The 19,701-nt window shown below is 40.4% G+C and overlaps 1 protein-coding gene across 1 annotated transcript in view; it reads right to left on the bottom strand.

Moving 5' to 3' along the window:
* The window catches only part of DMD (dystrophin), a 1,988,221-nt gene that overhangs the window by 209,258 nt on the left and 1,759,262 nt on the right, over positions 1 to 19,701 (bottom strand). Inside the window, 1 exon segment of the mRNA XM_054695791.1 lies at positions 6,494 to 6,572. Within this exon segment, the coding sequence (XP_054551766.1) occupies positions 6,494 to 6,572 (79 nt within the window).

The following is a 19,701-nucleotide window of genomic DNA, read 5'->3' as shown; positions in this document are numbered from 1 at the left end:
CAACTTCATGGCACAATGTGTTCCAGAGCTCCCCGTGGGGGCAGGTTGGAGTTAGTCTTCAGCAACCTGATCCGCAGCCCCACTCAGGACTCCCTGATCACCATCCCCCCTCTTATCCCTGCCTGCTGCTCTGTCCAGAAACTACTGATAGCCCGATCCTGGTCTACAACTCTATTTCCATGGAACCTGACATAAGGCTCAGGCTGCCAAACTCCTGATATGCCTAGGATGGAGGAGGTTTCCTGGGATGTGGGATTTCAGGGTGAACACCAAGAACAATCTGGACAAAATCAGCCTACCCCAGGCAGAGAGCTATTTGCAGCCTGAGCTTTTGCCTCTAGGGACTGGAGATCTGAGTAACACAGATGAAGTCAGTGATGTTCTGGTAAATCAGAGATGCAAAATAAATGAACAACTAGAAAGAAAGGAAGCCTGGATCTGCTAATGTGGGGGAGAGGGGTAAATACTTCCATGATGCTGTGAAGCTACCTATGGTTAGTTTAACAAACACCAGCTCACGGGGTCTCCCCAGATGGCGCAGCGGTTGAGCGCTGGGCTGCGAAGCTGCCCATAGTCTCTGCAGTGCCAGTTCGATCCCTGGCCACCAGCAGGGTCACACATGGCATGGCAGACCTCTCCTGCCACCCGCTGCTCCCCTCAGCAGTGTATTTCATCAGTCTGCCTGTTCTGTTCCCCGCTCTGGCTCTGGTGAATTCTCTCACCCTCCCGCGCTTCTGACTGTACCCAGTGCTTGTATAAATAAATAAATCTTAAAAAAAAAAAAAAAAAAACAACAAACACCAGCTCACAATTCCTCTCTATTTAACAATGGGTTCTCACTAGCTAGTGTAATCCAGCTCCAGGGCTTCAATAAATGGCTGTGTGAGGTCGGTGTTGCACAATCTCACTGGTAAGGACACTGAAAAGCAACTACATCCTCAGTCTTATTGGAGAATATCAACTTAAGCACAGGGTCAAAGGGCCACAGAAAGCAGTGTTGAGAAAACAATGTCATTGTGATTACCTGGACTTCTTGTGGGCATTGGAAGGGTTATCTTTGAATGTAGGGAGGTGTTGCCAGCATACCTGACAGGTTGGATGCCATTTAGCCCTAACTCCCAATAATTGGACAGAAGTGATTGCTGAAGACATTGCCCCCCACCCCCACTCCTTTTTTTTTTTGTCTGGAGCTTTGACCTGATAGGGAGCTTTAGGCGGAAAATCACCTCACATTATACCTACAAGTTTCTTCCTGACTTTTATCATGATGGCTTCTTTAGGCCGACCTGAAGCTTTAAATGATCAGTCCACTCATATTTCAAACTCATCCATCCCCTGAGGACAATGGTGCACAGATTGGTGCACTGTTAAGCGAAATGCCAGCAATTATTAGATGTGCTTAAAAATTTTTACTCTGCCTTTTTTTTTTTTTTTAAATGACATATGTGAGTCAGGGCAGGAGGAGGTGAAGTTCTGGCAATGCTCAAGAGGGATACAAACTTTTCAGCCCAATTTTACCCAGGGGAAACTGTAAAATCTTGGGTTGCTTTAACAAGAAAGAGTTAACCACGGGCCTCCCTGGTGGCACAGCGATTGAGCGCCTCGCTGCGAAGCTGTCCACAGCCTCTGCAACGCTGGTTCGATTCCCCAGACCTCTCCTGCCTCGCCCGCTGCTCCCCTCAGCAGTGTCTTCACTCCATCTGCCTGTTCTGCTCCCTGCTCTGGCTCTGGTGAATCCTCTCACCCTCCCGCGCTTCTGACCTGTACCCAGTTCTTGTATAAAATAAACCTTTTTTAAAAAAGTAGACTTAAAAAAAAAAAGAAAGAAAAAGAAAGAGTTAACCAGGGATTTGATTAAGGCAGTTAAGATTATAAAACCTGCAAGACATAACTGATCATATATTTACAGTGTCTCATCATATGCGAACAAGACGATACCCAATGAAACAGCTTTTAAAATCAGAATAAACAGTAGAAATGAAATTAATCTTACAGAGTTCCAGAACCATCAATAGTTTAATACTCTAAGAGGTCACTTGGCTAAAAGCTATAGAATACAAAATTTTACCTTTATTGTTTTTCCCATTTTAAAAATAATGCATGCTTATTATAAAAAATCTGTAAAAGTGAAAGAAAATCACAATAGCTCCTTGCATTTTGATGTACTCTATTTTCAGTCTTATGTATACTTTTCTCATTTCTATTTTACTTTCTAATAGAGTGGTGATCAGGTTATAATTTTGAAGTCAGCTTTTTTCCCTTTAATATATTATACATCTCACAGTAGACTTTTATATATAAAGTACAAGTAAGTACTTTTTACTATTACCGAAACACATCTTTTCTACTTTTACCCAAACACAGAGCTATCCTTCTTGGTGAGAAAAGTAAAATGTAGAACAGAAGCCCAGAGAATTGAGGAAATGGCCAGGAAGAAAAGGTCTTAAGTTCCTTGTTTTTAAAGTTCTGAAATACTTCAAAAATAACCAAAGATGGATGGTTTCCAGACTACTATGCCAATGAATATTATAGTACAGTAAGTTCTCACTTAACATCCTCAACAGGTTCTTGGAAATCACTACTTTAAACAAAATGAAATATAATGAAAGCAGGTCCTTGAATAATATGGTTTCCTTCAAAAGCACCAGGGACTGTGGTTTTCCCCTTTTCCTCATCGATGTTAGAAGGAAACGACATGGAAGGAAATGTTATTTGAGGACCTGCTGTACTTTCTTGATCATTGACAGATGAAGTGATTGGCACTGTACCTCCTGCCTCTCTGCACGGCCCCCCTTTCTCTATCACTCACACACACACTGTGTAACATAATGTGTATACATTCTAATAGTGTGACTTTTAAAATTAACAAATGAACTAATGGAATTTCTCCTGGGGGGTGGGGGTTAAATTGCGGAAACCAATTAGAAGCAGTAGAATATTAAAGATCGATTTAAAGGCAAGGTAGAAATATCTCTCATAGTTTACAATGTTTTTGTCGTCTCATTTTCTCTCAGATCTAAGATAAAAGAAACTTCTTTTACAAGTAGAGGTTGGGCCACCAAGAAGAAACAGTGAAAACTTTTCTTTAGTAAAAGGCTGCTTCTCAGTATTGATGAAAAACAGAGTTGAATTTAATTTTCAAAGATGGGGGGGGAGAGGGATGGAGGGGTGTGTGTGGCGGGGGAGAGGGAGGGGGCATAGAGGTAATGGGATGGTGACAAAGAATAAGATGAAAAGAGACACAGCATGAACATGTGTTTGGGGTGGGACGTAGCTGACTTCTCACTCCTATTTTTCATTGTAATTTCTAAGACTCAGAAATCACCCTATTATTATTCTTACTAACCTGGAAGTAAATTACTAGGCTTTGTTGACGCTCGTTCAATATGACCTTAGTGGTATTTTTTTACATTTGTTTTGGGGGAAAAGCTGTTTGTCTTTTACAGAATACAATTCAACAGCAAGGAAGGGACTTCAGAGAAGCCTTGCCTCAAATACGGGTTCCTTCATGTACCCAAATTCTGCAGCAACTTTCTCAGGTCAGTTTGGGGATACAAATCAAAAGCCTTACAAATGCAAACATCCTTTAACAAAGCAGTCCTGTCTTCAGGCATTTATCTTGTAGAAAGAATGTGAGATGTTTATTGAGGTGCATAGAGGATGTTAGTTACAATGTTGGCAATAACAGTGAAGAGTTGGAATAACCTTAATATTGTGTGATTCAAAATTGGCCTGGTGAATCTGGTACAGCAACAGAAGGAAATACCATCTTGCCATTAAAAAAATTACTCTGCAGAGGGATATTTAAACACAGGAAAATATTTTTATTATATTTCCGAGGGAAAAAGGCAGTTCATAAACTGTAATGTGTTTTCATTCCTGTTTGGCTTAAAAGAAAGAAAATTTCTCTCTCTCTCTCTCTCTCTCTCTCTCTCTCCCTCACACACACACACACACACACACACACACACACACACACACACACACACACACACGCCCAAGAGAAAGACAGGAAGTATACAACCACACTTTTTACACTGGCTATCTCAGTGCTCATTTCCTCTCTACATTTTGCTTTCTAAAACGTCCTTCAAGGTCATATATTACCTCTATTACTTTATAATTAGTCTTTAGTCTCACTGCACTATGTCTTAACTATTCCTGAAACCAAATTGGTATCTTTTGATACCCACAAGCAAAGTTCCTAATCTTGGATTGATGTTTCACACGAGCACCTAAGAAATCTGTGGTTTCCAAGGTTGGATCCATTTAGGTAGGCAGAGCAGCATCTTTATGATTGTCTGTGTCTGCAGGCCCAACCTTCCTGAAGTGGGCATCACCAGTGTGACATGGTTTGCAGGTGTAAGGGTACTACTCTATCTGGCCCTAGAAGAGTCTCTCTTCTCAGTTCAGATCATGGCTGATGTCCTACCATCCGCAGAGCCATTTCTCAGGCTTATGGCTCTCCCCCTATTTAAAATGCAAACAACAGAGCCTCCCTGGTGGACAAGGGGTTAAGTTTCAGTACTATCACCCACTACAATGGCCTGAGTCTGAATTGGATCCCCAGCCTGGAAGCTAACCCACATATGACACAGCAGATATTTCCTGTCTCACCCGCTGCTCCCCTTTGCAGTGTTTTACAGTAAATCTACCTGTTCTGCTCCCCACTCCGTCCCTGGTGAATCCTCCCAACACCCCTGCCACTTCTGGCCTATACCCTAATTCTTCTACACAAAAATAAAAATGCAAATAACCCAGGAGAAGTACATATTAAACCTTACTTGTCACCTGGGTTAAATGAGTATAGCATATACTTTTCTGAGAATAGGTTTTAGGGAAAAAATGGGAATTTGGGTGGAAGAAGTAGAAAGAATAGAGGATGAATGAATATACATGGTATCTGATGAGTAACTGATATTCATAATAGTATATAAATATTTTTATTTATGGTTTGAGTCACTTAGAAGCATGTTATTGTATTTCATCTCAAATTGATTAGGATCACTGTCACCAAGACAACTTAAGCAGATCAGAGCTTTGGAAAAAACACAGAAGATAAAACCTAAAGGCTTTGTAACTGTTCTAGAGCTATTCTTAAATAGCCAATTGCATTGCTTTAACTTGCCTCCTTTCCCTTGGCATCTCCTAAAAACATGTTACTGTCCACGTAACAACCAATGAGGATAATAAGTTAGATCTAGTTAAGAAAATAAGACAGCTTCTTATGGAATACATTATTGATGTGTAGCAACACCACCACCTTCTAGGAATTTGTGTTCTAAAAGACTAATGGCCTCCTGGAGAAACACAAGTACCTTAAAATGTGTACGTGGATATTTTGCTAATCTACAGAAAATGGAAAGATAGGAAAGGACTAGAACATAACAGAAGACTGAAGAATGATGATCATACAGAACGAGTTCCTTTCTAGAAAATGATATATTAAATAAAAGAGTCCAGTGTAGTGGTTGAAAACACAAACTCTGGAGTTGATTTCTTGTGTTTGAGTCCTGGGTCTGTCATCTGCTTACTGTGTGACACTGTGCCTCAATTTCCCCATCTTTGAGCTGGGTATAACAATATCAATCTCACGGGCTGCTATAAAGATTAAATTAGTTCATATTTGTAACACAGCCAGGCACAGAGCAATTGCCTTTAAATGATAGTTAAATCCCCATACATACTCATGTATGGCCAGAAGGAAATACACCAAAATGTTAACAGATGTTAACTCCATGTGGTAGAAGTATGACTTTTAAATACCAAAATAACTCAACATCTATACTTTTCTACCCAACGAATGGTATATACATTAACAACACTAATCAGAGGAAAACAGGATCTTGACAATTTGCTCTGCATTGCTATATTACCAGGACATTCTAATATTAAACCTTTAGTTCACGAAGGCTATTCCTCTTTGTATTAATTATAAAAAATAGCTTTAATCATAAGATAAACACGAAACAAGATACACAAAAAGCCATCTAATATAATGAACTGAACAAGATAACAAAGCTGGAAAATTGAAAGAATGCATAGACATCAAGGACACAAGAGGGATAAGACAAATTAAGGAAACATCATGGGCTGAGGTATCCACTTGCAGGTTAGGAGTATTTAAGGAATCACAGCTCTGAAGAATTACAGATTCACAATAACACATGTTCCATTACCCTATCATAATTATATGCTACCACAGTTATCAGCTTTTTGCGCTGAACCCTATACCAGAACTAAGGACTCAAAAATAGAACTCAAGTTAGTCCTTGACAACACAGCGCAGGAACCAACTGTGCCCAACTGAAGACCAGGCAAGGGGATTTACAGGGTCCCCCTCTTCAGAAACGTCTGAATTCACCCACCAAGAGCTATTTCAGGCCGATTTATGCCCCCAATGCATTTGATAGAGATGATTGTGATTCAACTCTCAGTTATCAGCTACCAAGATGCCATGAAGGGTTAAGCCACGACAGTGACAATGACTTACTGGAGAGGAAGTGCTGGGACGCAGGGCCAAAGTCCCTGTGGGCTTCGTGCAGCTGTCTGATGCGGTCCTCGACGGCCACCTGGGAGGAAGAGGAGAGAAATGATGTTCTCTCATCATCTATAACGAGGAGCAATTAAAACAATGGAGCCTTTTGGGTAAGATCTTTTGGGCCTCTAAGGCTGGAACACTCAAGCAACAATTTATAACCTTGGTTTTAATATCCGCTTACTGTACACAGCCTCTGAGACCCATTTTTATCAAACCAGGGCCAAACGAAAAAGATTTGCTCTCTTGACAATGTTAAAATGAGTTTTTTTTTTACACTCTACTCACTGGCAGCCACCAATGAACTGCTGCTCCCATTAGTACCACCGAAAATGCAAAGTCTCATCTCTCATGTAAAGGTTTGGAGGTTGCTATTTGCAGTTATATTATCCCCGGTGACTGATGCAGCTCAGAAATGCCACGTATTTCGTCTTTTAGTCTTAGTCTATTGTTTTTGACTAATTTTTTTGGATGATATTGATCATAATTCATAGATCATTGGGTGACATTCATTGATAATAAGTAACCAATAGGTGACTAATACAGAAGTGCCAAAGAACTAGAAACAAGGCTTTACTTTAACCCTATCTCTAGGGTTGATGGTGAGAATAAAGACATTCACAGATTTCAGTTTCTAGTGGCCTTGAAAATTAGGGGGAAGTTTACTTTTCAGTGGCATGGAAGAAAAATGGCCATTTTTCTCCTACTAGGATTTTCTATAATATATTGACACTGTATTCTCCCAGCTTAGTGAATTCTATTCTGGGTAGGGAGAAAAAATGCAGGAGTTTTATGGGTGTAATGGTATACTTCCGGCATCAGTGGGGCCCCCAGACTTCCTGTAGCTTCTCTAATTTGGGATCTTGATTTAGTTCTGTATAGTCTACCCTAGAGTAGGGGTTGGTCAGAGCTTGCCCAGAGCTAGGAGATCATGAGCCGGCTAGATTCTGTGGTATGGATAATTCCCGAGTTGCAAACAGATCTCAAGATCTCAAGCTGAGAAAAGTGGTTCAGGTAGCTTGGTCTAAAGCAACTCTGACCTCCCAGAGTCAATCAAGTGCTGACTCAGGGGCCATAACAATCTTTTTTTACTTCCTCCCTAGCCTTGCCCATCTTTGTTCTATGTATTTGAATAACCATAAGGGGTTCCCCAAAATGCAGAATTTGCTTCATTCTTAGGCACACAGAAGCACAAGAGCATTTCAAAGCTACCTTCCCAGCCTTATGACTGGCGCCTGCAGTCAAATTCTACCTCTCTGTCCTGCCATATTCTGTCCGATATGAACACTGGTGTGAGTCATTCAGGCTGCTCCTCTCTGTAATGGTCATAAGGCCCCGTCTCTCCCAGTTCAAGGCTGTTCCATGTTGATATGCTTACTCTCCAATCCTCCTGGTTAGAAGTGGTTAGTTCCTCAGGATTCTCACAGCATATGGCTTATACTTGGAGCACATCTTTCATATCATCCATTTCACTTATATGGATATGAGATCTCCTGCAATGGACTGTGAACCCTTTGATAGCAGGGACCACTCCTTATCTCTCCTCTCTCTTCCTCCCTTCTGTGGGATGCATGGAACCCTGCACTCAGGAAGTGGTAGCAAATACTTAGTTGATGACTAGCTGGCCATGCCAATGGGTAGATAACTGTGCATGTGTGTTTGTGTGTGTGTGTGTGTGTGTGTGTGTGAGAGAGAGAGAGAGAGAGAGAGAGAATGAATAACAATGTCCACTGACACTGTCCACGTGTCCCTGGGTAAATTACTATAACCTTAACTTTTCTTACCAGTAAATTAGGGACAATATGACCTACCTCACAGAGTGTCTGTGGGAATTAGATAACACATGTGAAGTGTTTAGCCTAGTTTCTGTCACACAATAATTACTCAATAAATGTTAGCAGCTACTAACTGCTATCATTGCTATTATGTTTAACAATTGGAAAAGAATAGGTTATAAGAAGCCAGGCACCACAAGCAAAACCAGAATGGCTAATATTTATTAAGCATTCTGTCTGTGCATGATAATATGATTTGACTTATTTAATCTTCACAGTAACTCTGTGGCAGGAAGTAATGTCATCTTTCCCTCTCACTGATGGAGAAAAAATAGCATGAGAGGTTTAAAAAAAAAAAACCAAAAACAACAACTCAAAGCAAAACTTGCCTAAGCTAAGAGTTACTTAGTAAGGTAACAGAGCCAGGACTCAAACTCATTTAGCTAAGAGTGTTGGCATTTAGCTGCCAACCCAGAGATTCAAGTTGGGGGAAAAAAACCCTTATAAATATTACATAAGTTGTTGGTCTTTTATTTTTCATTAAATCGATTTATGGAATACAGACCAACCCTAGTGTACCTATCTATGAAACTTTAGTCATCTATGCATTTTCTGACCTAGTGTGAGGTCAGCTCCTGGTCTTAGAGAACATGATACTCTAAGATATAGAGAAGGGTTGTAGAAGAACACCTACAAATGAGTACTTGGGGTATGTAATTATTGCTAAATGTACAATGGGTTGTTTCATGGAAAAAACTGGTCAAGAGATGGAAGTGAAAGTTTGGGGGTGGGCAGGAGGGGATGAGGAGGTCCTATGGAGTGGACAATGATTAGAAAATTGTCTCTTTGTAGACTGAGAAAGTAATTCCAAGTGAGACATGTGGGCATGAAGGAGTTTGACTGTGCCACGCGCTATGTCCTCTGGCAGTAACATTCGGGGCATGGTAGAAACCCTGTGGATGTTTTATAGGGACCACGTGGACACGGTGTCTGACCTCCATAATAAGGCCCTAATCTCTGAAGGTGGCTTCCTTTTTATACAAGGGAGACTGACTCCATGGTAGTTGCAGTGTACCCCCAATATTGTCAAGATAAAAATGAGTTCCCATCCCTACAACTCAAATTTAAGAAAATGCATGAGCTTGAGACTGAAATTAAAAATGTGTCATGTTTTGGGCCTCCCTGGTGGCGCATGGGGTAAAGACGCAACCTATGAAGCTATCGGCAGCCACCACAGCTATCTGATCCCCGGCCAGGGAGCTACCCACATAGCGCAGCAGACCTCTACTGAATCCCCCGCTGCTCCCCTCAGCAGTGTATTTCAGTAGATCTGCCTGTTCTGTTCCCCACTCTGTCTCTGGTGAATCCTCTCACTCCCCACATCTCTGGCCTGTACCCCAGCTCTTGGATGCATAAATACATACATCTTAAAAAAAAAAGTCATGTAATGAAGTGAAATATTCAGGAAATTGTCTTAAAATAACTGAAAGATTAAACATAAAATGTTTGCTTTCACAAATTATCTTTGGAGAAAGGCACTCCATGGACTGAATGCACAATTGAATAAACAAAGAAAGAATGTAAAGAAAGAAAAACTTGAAGGCACACAAGAGCCTCACAAGCTATAGCCACTTAAGAACAAAACACTTTATTTTGAGAGCAATTTAGGCAAGCAAAAGAAATTTGATAAACCTTAAAAAAATAGGTTTCGTGCATTAGGCTGCTCTAACTGGCTATGCTTTAAACCAATATAAATTAGTATACATAGATGAAGAAGCGAAGCCAGAAATCTACACCAAATACCTTTAACTCTGGCACAATTAGTTCTTTATTTGCTTACTTATTCGTTCCCTTGATGTGTATGCTAATCCTGAAAGGGATATACCAAGAAACAAATATAGACTCTGATCTTTGGAGGAATCACAGTTAGAAATGAGGAATAGAGAGGAGTAGAGGCAGAGACAACTCCCAGGGGAGTGGAGGAGGTAGCCTGAGGCAAGGCCCAGGGCAACTGGACATGGCCCTGAGCGATAACTGGAAACAAGGCATTGTAGACACCAAGGCTCAAGATTTACCCCACAGGCCAAAGGCAGCACTAAAGATTTCTATGAGGTGACTCATGCTTTGTGAGGAAAGTTGAGGTTTAAGGAGATGAGTCTGTTAGGGTCTTGCAGGAGAGGTTCAATAGGGAGTTGGAGGCTGAGACCAGTTCCAGGCTGCTGCAGTTCACCAGACATGAGGTGATACATGCTGGAATGAAGACAGTAGTGCCTGGAATGGAAGAGAAGTAGAAGACGACGAAAAGATACTTTCCAAGAAGGAAACACTCATCAATTTTGTTGTTGGAGTTTAATTTTTAAAGCAGCATTGGAATCCTGGGTTTCCACCATGGAAGACTTGGGAGATTGAGGATATTGCTGATGGAAAGATGGACACCAGAGAGGGAAGGGATGTCATATGTGTGTATGGATTTAGTTTGAACACCACAGATTTTACCCAACAGCGAAACGTTTAGCCAGAGGGGTCATGTTTATAGCCAAGTGAGAGAGGAGAAATTCATCTCAGTCATTACAGGAAAGAAAGGGAGGAGAGAATAAAAGGGGTAGGATTGTGTATTAGAAAGTGAGCCAACAAGGAAGAGTCAAAGGAGTTTAAAGAAAATTAGTTAAAGAGACAGAAAGAACTCAATTTCCTGTGAATCACAGGCAGTACCCCTGTTTCCTTTCATAAAATGTGATACAAGTATAAAATCTTTTTGGAAGCATACAACCTGTTTCTACTATTAGATCATAGATCACGAAAGCTTAGAACTGGAAGAAACCTTATCTATTGATATATGAGGGTCTATTCTTTAGAACTATCCCAGATGGGCAGAAAACTGCCATCTGTTCCATGAGTACTCATAATCTAGTTTGCCGCAATTCTTCAGTAAAAGCATGTCAGAAGAAATAAAGGTCTGTTTTTATGTGTTCTGTGAGGATAGGGACACATCTTTCTCTCCTTACTATTTCCCTGATGAGTTAGCACAGTACCTGGCCAATAGCAGGTGCTAAATTAATAGTACTTGAATGAATATACATTCAAAGATCTTCACTGTAACAACAATATTTTGAATGAATTTCTTTTTTGGGATTTTTTTTTTTTATGGAAAGACCTTCCCTTTCTCTTTTTGAAGATCAAAGTTCAAAAATATATAAAAGCAAATCATTTAGATTCATCTTGCCTACAAGACTGGGTTAAAAAAAGAACTTTAAAGCAATCATTTGTAAGACAAATTAAGAACCCAAATCTCTCCCGTAGTTGATTTGTTGGTAATTTTTAATGGTCACATTTGTGAGCTATAAGGACTATGTATTATTCTCCTTCACTTTCTCATTTCAGATGAGTTCTGTAGGCACTATGCTATTTGTAGAGCCCTCCTTTCTTTCACTCCATTAAGAAAGGTTTCTACCTTTTGTTTAAAAGGTTTTTGAATCAAAAGATGCCAGTTACTTGGCCATGACGATAGGGACTTTGCCTCTCTCGTTCACAGTTTATACATGGTAGCTGATACGTAGGAGAGGCAAAATAAATATTCGATACATGAATCAATGACAAGACTTTTTGCATCCATGTTATGGTAGGCACCATGCTAAGTATGATTACGGGAGACTTGTAAGTGTAATCTAGGGGATAATGAACAAGTCATTTAACTAAATTAATGATAACACACTCCATTCCCAGCTGTGACTCTTTTCCAAAGCTTAGTCCATTCCGCTGTGTGTTTTGAAGGCTATCTTTATTTTATTTTCTTCAAAATTGCTTTAAATAAGCCAAAGGGAGAAGGAAAAAAGGTTAGATAACAACACTGTGGCTCCTAGAAATGATTTCAAATAAATGTATCTAAATGCTAATATTTGTCACTTAACTTTGTTGTAAATTCTCAAGGGCTTCTACTTTCTCTTTTGACCTATTACTTTGAAGTTTTGATCTTCACTGGAGGTTTAGGAGATCCAAGGGTTCCCTTCTGATATGGAAATACATTGCTAGACAATGTAATTTTTCCCATAGTGTCCAAGTATTCTTATTGGCACTATAGACATAAATCGTGTTTACTCCAGTCTTGGGAGAAAATGTAGCTGGGCATGTACATTTCAATTTTCTGGCTCTCAGTTTGTCTAGACCCTTGATAAATATCCACGGGCATGCAAGAACCAGACTTCACACCTACACTAATGAGCCCATAAAAAAACAAAACAAAACAATTCTCCGTGTGCTGCGATGCTAGCAAATAAACAACACCCGTGCCCCAAATGGCTCTCTACAGTCTACTCATGAATTTTTCTCCTGAAAATCTGCAGCTTGTTCTGTTTTCTGGGTGCTTGTATCTGTGTTGGGAAAGGCCTTCATAATTCACTTTCACTTCCAAGGTGTAACACCCCTAACTTACCCTGGAAACTCACCTGACACTTCTTATAGTTTCAGTTAAAATCCCTTTAACTAATTGTAAGCCTCCTTAATTAAAATCCACTGTTCTAATTATGATTTCTTTTGAGTTGGACTGAAAAAAAAATGGTCTGAGATAATGGTGGCAGAAAAAGCTGGGCTTGAGGAATGCAAACATTGCATCCTCTTTTGCTTGAATGTATTTGCTTTATATGCTTGACACTGAGGCACTTACCAATCAAAAACTTTTTTGCATTTGACCCTTCACAGGAAAGCAACCAGTGTTAACACAGTGCTTGCTCTGAGGAGCATAATTGCATGTTGAGTTTGTGTGATTTATGGCATGAATGCTAACACATAGCATCTGAGACCATCATTAATTCACTTCTTTTTGTGTTCCGCTCTCAGAGCTTTCTTTCCCTCCCATGTCATATTTGAGTGCTGAATCTCTTCTTCATCTGTGATTCCAGTTCTTATTCTTTTCTCTTCCCTCCGCTACCTACCCTTCCACCTCCCATCTGCCCTCCCTGATGATGCTCTATACAAACTTCCAGAAGAACCCAGAGACTCTGCTGAGGCAAGCAGATAGTACCTAAAATGAAGTGGCTGTGCATCCCTGCAAGACAAGCGAGTCGTGGTGGCAACAGCAGCCCTAGCCTAGCACTTGCCCGGACCACTATTCCTCAAATTCTGTCACTCTGCCATCAACCAGAAAACAAAGGCAAGTCCTTTGTCCATTGACAAGACTTTAACTTTCAAATCACCAATCTAATATGCACCGTGGAAGTTTATTTTTTGGTTTTTATGCTCCTGCAACTGCTTCATTTTGTGATAATGGAGTCAGGTTACATCAACACAAAGTTGGCTTCATAGACCCAAGTACCTTGAGGGTATCATTAATTTTAATTTAGATAAGCAGCAATCAACCTCCTATCCTACTTCATTTGTCAAAATCTTTAGTCTTAGTTACATCCATAGACTGTCAGGAAAAAATGTGACGGGAAGCAAAGAGATCATAGGAAATATTTTTCTGCTTTTTTAATTTTGTCACAAAGAGATCAGAGAAAAAGTTGAATTACTCCGCTGGTATGATGTAACTTGATGCAGATTTTATCTTAAAAAAAATAGGTTCCCTTTTAAAAGCTTTCCTAATGTGTCTTATGATTTGCAGCAGGAATTCAAGTCAAGTGGCTCTCACCTTGCAACACCGGTCCATTAAATCATTTACATTCCAGCTTTAGCTATTTATTCTTGAGTTTTATTTATTTCACATTTGGAAGATATCATTCTCACAAAACTTTTCCAAGGCCACTGGAGCATTCCTTTCTAGGGGCATTCTGGGCCATACGTAGCATAATGCTCACATGGTAATTACAGTTATGCCTCCTGGTATTAGAAAACAGTCCTGTTGTCATGGACCAGAAGCGGCAATTTGAAGTAATCAAGGGGATAAAATAGAACTAGTATCATGTAAAAAAAATCCATTATATATATATACATATATACACACTATATATGAATTATACAATGATATCTCTCTCTACATGTATCTATAGATACATGAATATACATATATCCCTAACCCTAACCCCATCCCTAACTATACAGCAATCAGCAAAATCATACCTAAAATGACTGGAGCAGGTTGAAATCTTGAAGATAAATGATAAAAAGATGAAGCATCAGAAAGCGACCTTTTTTTTGGGGGGGTGGGGGGAGGTCTCAGTGGCCAAGCACATCTATTTTGGGTAATAATACACTCCTGGATTTTCAGTTTGTTCTCCTAATCACCTTTTTAATGACAGCTGGGAGAGAGAATGTGCTGAAGTGTGCAAACAAGCATCCTTAACCAAGGAAATCAAGGCTCCTTAAACCCTACACTGTCCTGGCAGCATTTCCAAAGCTTGCTGACCTTGACTCCCTTCACAGTCAATTTGACCGCATATCAAAGAACCTTGTCTGCACAAGTCTCTTTCCAGTTCCCAGCCCTCCTCCTCATGCCACTGAAAAGCGCCTTTCTTTTCTCTCACTGACAGAGCTGCCAAACCAGTATCAGGCTGCTGTTCTTTGCAAATCAATAAACCGGAAGATCACATCTACTCTACTTCCAAACCCTGCAACATTCAGTCTTTTCTCCTTTGCATATCAGAAGATAAGGTGCAAGTTCAATAACTAAGCACACAGCACGTGTCCTAATATAGGACAGAGCACGTAGTTATGCACGTGGGTTGTCTCTGGGTGTCCATTTGTCAGCCCTGCAGTTAAAGCTCTGACATGTGTTTACTCCCTCCCCAGTCTATACAGTCTCGCTCCCTGGCCTCCTTTATGCACTTAGGACCCAGCCCTCCCCGGCACTGGCCCTGCCTCCCTCGTCCTTCACTCTACCTCACCCCAAGCCCTGAGTGGTTTGTAAGCTCCCAGAATAGTCATAAGACTTCCCTGCACTATTTTAGATATTTTCACTTCCAACTAAACTAAAGCTCTTTTTTTCATGTGGCTTTACATAGTGCAGAAAACTACAGGGGAAAAAAATTCCAAAACACATTGTGATCTTTCATAGGAGAAACAAAAGATCGAATTTCTAGGTCATCTTGGAAGTAGGTATACTTCCTTGAGCAATAATCTGAGGTATTTTATGAGATTCTTCCTTTCACTAAAGCAAGAAATCCTAAAATCCATCAGGATACATGCACTGTACCTTGACTTTCTTTTTAATCCTCTAGTGAAACCAAGACAGTAAAGTGTAATAAAAATGCATATAGCCCCGGGCTTTGTGCCTTAGCAAGGAGAGAAAAAATAAGCTTCTTGACTTAATATTGTCTACTGTGAATAATCAGGTACTGTATTTTGGGATCTTGCTTTATAATCTCAACATATAGCAGTGAACTCCATGTTCGAGGTGTGACAAGAATAAGGAATTTTTTTCTAAAAAAGATTTCTCCTCTCTTTTTCCAAACACATATCTGTGCCACTGAAAAGAAACAAAACTAGAGGGAAAACCTGATTTTAGTAATATTTTTTTTCTGCATTTTACCTGAAGTTGTCAGTGAAGTATGGACAAGGGACTACAGGGGCTTTCAGTTGCATGAAGACGTGGCTGAGGCCTGGCTCAGAGGCCTCCTCAGTTCCGTTCCCAGTGGTTTGCCTGTTCTTCCCAAGACCTGGTTCTTAGTTGATTAATAAATATCCCAAGAAAGATCAATGATGGCTCATAACAGGCTTCTAGTACCACAACTGTGATTTATTTGCATTTTAAGAGCAACTTTAATTAAATAATTAAGCAATTAATTACTCAAATATTATTGAGTGCTTAGAAGGCACTTTGCTTGGAGAGAAAGGAGAAAAAAAAACAAGAAAACAAGGAACCTGTCTTTAATGAATGTATGGATTAGCTATTTACAAACAGGCCAATAAAGTAGCATGGGAAGACTTGACTGTGGTGCAGCTCTTTCCTGATAGGACAGCTTCTAAAAAAATACAGATCCTTAGCTCACCCCTAAAATTTCTGTCTCCGTCTTTTTGGGGTTGGGACTGGAGAATCTGTATTTTCTTTAAGATCCACTGATGAGTCTTGATGGACAGCCTGGTTTTGGAGCCACCGTATAGTGAAAAGCCACCAATTTTAGGAAGACCTGTGTTGGAAACCAACATTAGCTATTTGACCTTCAGCGTTTTATCTATAGTCTGTGAGCCTCAGTTTCCTCATCTGGAAAAATACTGTACAACAAGAGTAGCAATAGCTAACGCAGGGGAAAAATTCTGCCGTCAATGGCAGCCTTTCTTGTGATTTGCAATTTGATTTTGCTTTTTTCCTTCCAGACTTGCCTGGCCCCTTCTGCCCCTTTCCTTGGTTTCCCCACCAGAAGATGCCTCAGACTTGTAGACTTGTGGCAAGCTTTAGGGCCACCCTATTTGGCTGAGCATTTAACCTCTTTGGGTGTTTTTTTTGGGGGAAACTATTATCCTCTCTTTGCTTCTCTCTCTATGCTGTGCACAATATTTCTACTAATTTTTTTTTAAGATTTATTGATTTATACATACAAGCACTAGGTACAGTCAGAAGCGCGGGAGGGTGAGAGGATTCACCAGAGCCAGAGTGGGGAGCAGAGCAGGCAGAAGGACCGAAGTACACTGCTGAGGGGAGCAGCGGGCGGCAGGAGAGGTCGGCGCGCCAAGTGGGACCCTCCTCCGGTGGCCGGGGAGCGGCCGGGGATCGAACCGGCGCTGCTGAGGCTGCGGGCAGCTTCGCAGCCCAGCGCTCAACCGCTTCGCCACCAGGGAGGCCCCCTCTACTAATGTTCTTAATTGAAATACTAACATGATGCTTTGTCTTTCTGTCGTGGATGGCAGAACCTATTTAGAATGTGCAAGGTTTGGGGATGTTGGGGCCCCTCTCAATCTATCCGTTAACACTACTAGAAAGGAGGAGTAGTCAGCGAACCTCAGACTATCATCCTATGAGAGGAGACGTAAAAATCAGGAGGCCCACTGGTTTGTTGGGGGCATCGGTGCTATCATAACATGAAGCAGTAAATCAAGAACAGTTGAATAAAGTCTGTGTGGACTGATAGAAAAATTAGGAGGGGGCAGGCTGAGAATTCTCAGAACCCTCAGGTCATACATCCTGATGGTTAGCAAGATTCTACTGACTTGGGCTGAAATCTTTTTTTTTTTTTTTTTTAGTAAAATATAGCGAGACCGGTAAAGCAATTAGCAGCATCTGCTGCAAGGTAAGCACTGAGTAAATGGTAACTGTTTCTTATTTGTGTTAAATGACGGGTGTCAGAGCAGAATAGGAGGGGTGACTTTGGCAGACACAACTCTGGAGGCAGTGCCATACCTAGCATTCCTCTTTCATAATACTCAATTGACCAGTTGGTGATAGTGAGGTGACTTCTATCATTCAGCTTGACCTCAACAAGTCTAGAGTGGAGAGTATGAGAGATGAGCTCAAGAATCAATTCCTCCACAAGCACTTTCAACTACGTTTGTATACACTGTACTGTGTGTTCATCTTGTGAGAAGACGACTGAACATCGGACAAATTATAGACTTCATCGAGGCTAGTCGCTGTGTTACTTATAACTAAAGGTATTATGAAATTCTAGAAGAAAGCAGTAAGGCCTGGAACATCTGGGAGGCTTCAAGAAGGTGGTGACACAGAACTCCTTGGGTCTACCTTAGACCCAGAGTCTACACAGCTTAGCGTCTCATGTCCACCGAGGAGTGTTTTTGCATGCCATGAGCAACATCGCCTTGACGGATCAGAGACTGCAACGTTTCAAATGGTATCATTCTTGTTACAGAGATATCTCCATAAAAGGGGGAGGTACCATGTTTCTGGCCCCACTTAATGAGGGGTGGAGCTGAACAGTCAGGTGAAGCTATATAGCAAGGGAGACAAGAAGAGAAGAGGAACTCTTGTCCCTGTGGCTCGACTTGGACCTTGGTGCTGCTGGGAAGGAGATGGGTGGAGGAGAGACACGGAGAGACACTCGAAAGAAACGTGGGTTAGTGACACATGGGGAGGCTGACAGCAGAGGCCGTAGGTTTGACTTGGATTTTGATTTTGCTCCTTTTGTCCCAGACTACCCTGGCCTCTTCTACGCCTCTCTTCCTCGGTTCCTGCCAGAAGGTGCCTTAGACTTGTGTCAAGCATTTGGGCCCCAGTGACCTTGCTTTGGGCCAACCCTGTTAGTCTGGGCACTTCCCCACCAGGGGATGGATAATCTTGAGTGTTTTCCATTTTTCTTTCCCCTCTCTCCTCAAGGTACCCCTTGGCCACCTGCTAACACTTTTACCATCAATTTCTTCTTTTTGTTTGGTCAACAACAATTCATTAGTCTCTTCCCTGCCTTTAGCCATTTCACATTGGCTTGCAAAGAGTTTTCAAAATACAGTGATTAGAATGGTATGTTTTCTTGTCTTTCTCTCACTGTCATAATTGATTTCTTTATGGCTGTGTGAATATGGATGGTTGGATATAAAAGCACTGGATGATTTTGTGTTTAGATAAAAAATAGCAAATTCTGCACAAGGAAAGAGCTCGTATCAATACCTTTCCTACTTGAAAATGATTTCTTGGCACTGATAACAAACTTTCTTCTAGACTTTTCCAAAGTAATGTTAAACCTCATACATAGAACTTTGAACATCTAGTCCTTGATCTAGGATTGAACACTCATTTCACATCTTGGAGAAAACTGTTTTTTTTTTTTTTGGATCACTGATCTTTTTATCCCTTTAGGCATTAACCAGTCTTTTCATTTTCCTAGCAGCAGTTCTGGAGCTAAATTCCCTGAAGGCTAAAGCATCTATTGGATGGTTCAAAATGTATAGAGTTAAAAGTTTGCTTTTGTTGTTTTATTTTTTAGCAGAAATTCCAGCAAGAAAAATATGTTCTTGCATATGAAGGCATATTGCAATGAACTTTCATTGATTTCATTCTGAATTTAAACTTTGAATATTTTGACTTCAGAAGGCACTGACATTCAACTTTGTTTTATATATACACACACACATATATATAAAAATACACATTTAAATATACATATATATATATAAATAAAAATACATCAGAGTAAATTTCCACAGTAAACAGACCTACGGTCTAGAGATATTTAAAGAGACCAGAAACTAGTACTTTTGAAATAACACTCTCATAAGGCAATTTATGAGCTAAAATTAGATGATTTTTATCTAGTCACCAAAATAAAGTCTTTAAGGACTTAAAATATCAAATTTAAATTAGTATTTGTCTTGAAAAACATCTTTTAAATGCAGGATTAGATATTCACCAATTCAATCTAGCCTTTCCATCCAAAAGTTAAATTACCTGTATGGACTCTCCATAACAAGTACTGATAATGATTTTTTGGTACTTATGTCTAACAATCCGTCATAGACAAAAGGTTTTCATGGCCTCCCTTAGCATACAGGTGCACGTAAGGTATGTATCTTCAT

This window comes from Talpa occidentalis, unplaced genomic scaffold (genome assembly GCF_014898055.3).
Source record: "Talpa occidentalis isolate TD23 unplaced genomic scaffold, MPIMG_talOcc4v2.1 talOcc4.15, whole genome shotgun sequence".
Classification (NCBI taxonomy): domain Eukaryota; kingdom Metazoa; phylum Chordata; class Mammalia; order Eulipotyphla; family Talpidae; genus Talpa; species Talpa occidentalis.
The sequence above is the reverse complement of the archived record's forward strand: the minus strand, read 5'-3'. Positions and strand labels throughout refer to the sequence as shown.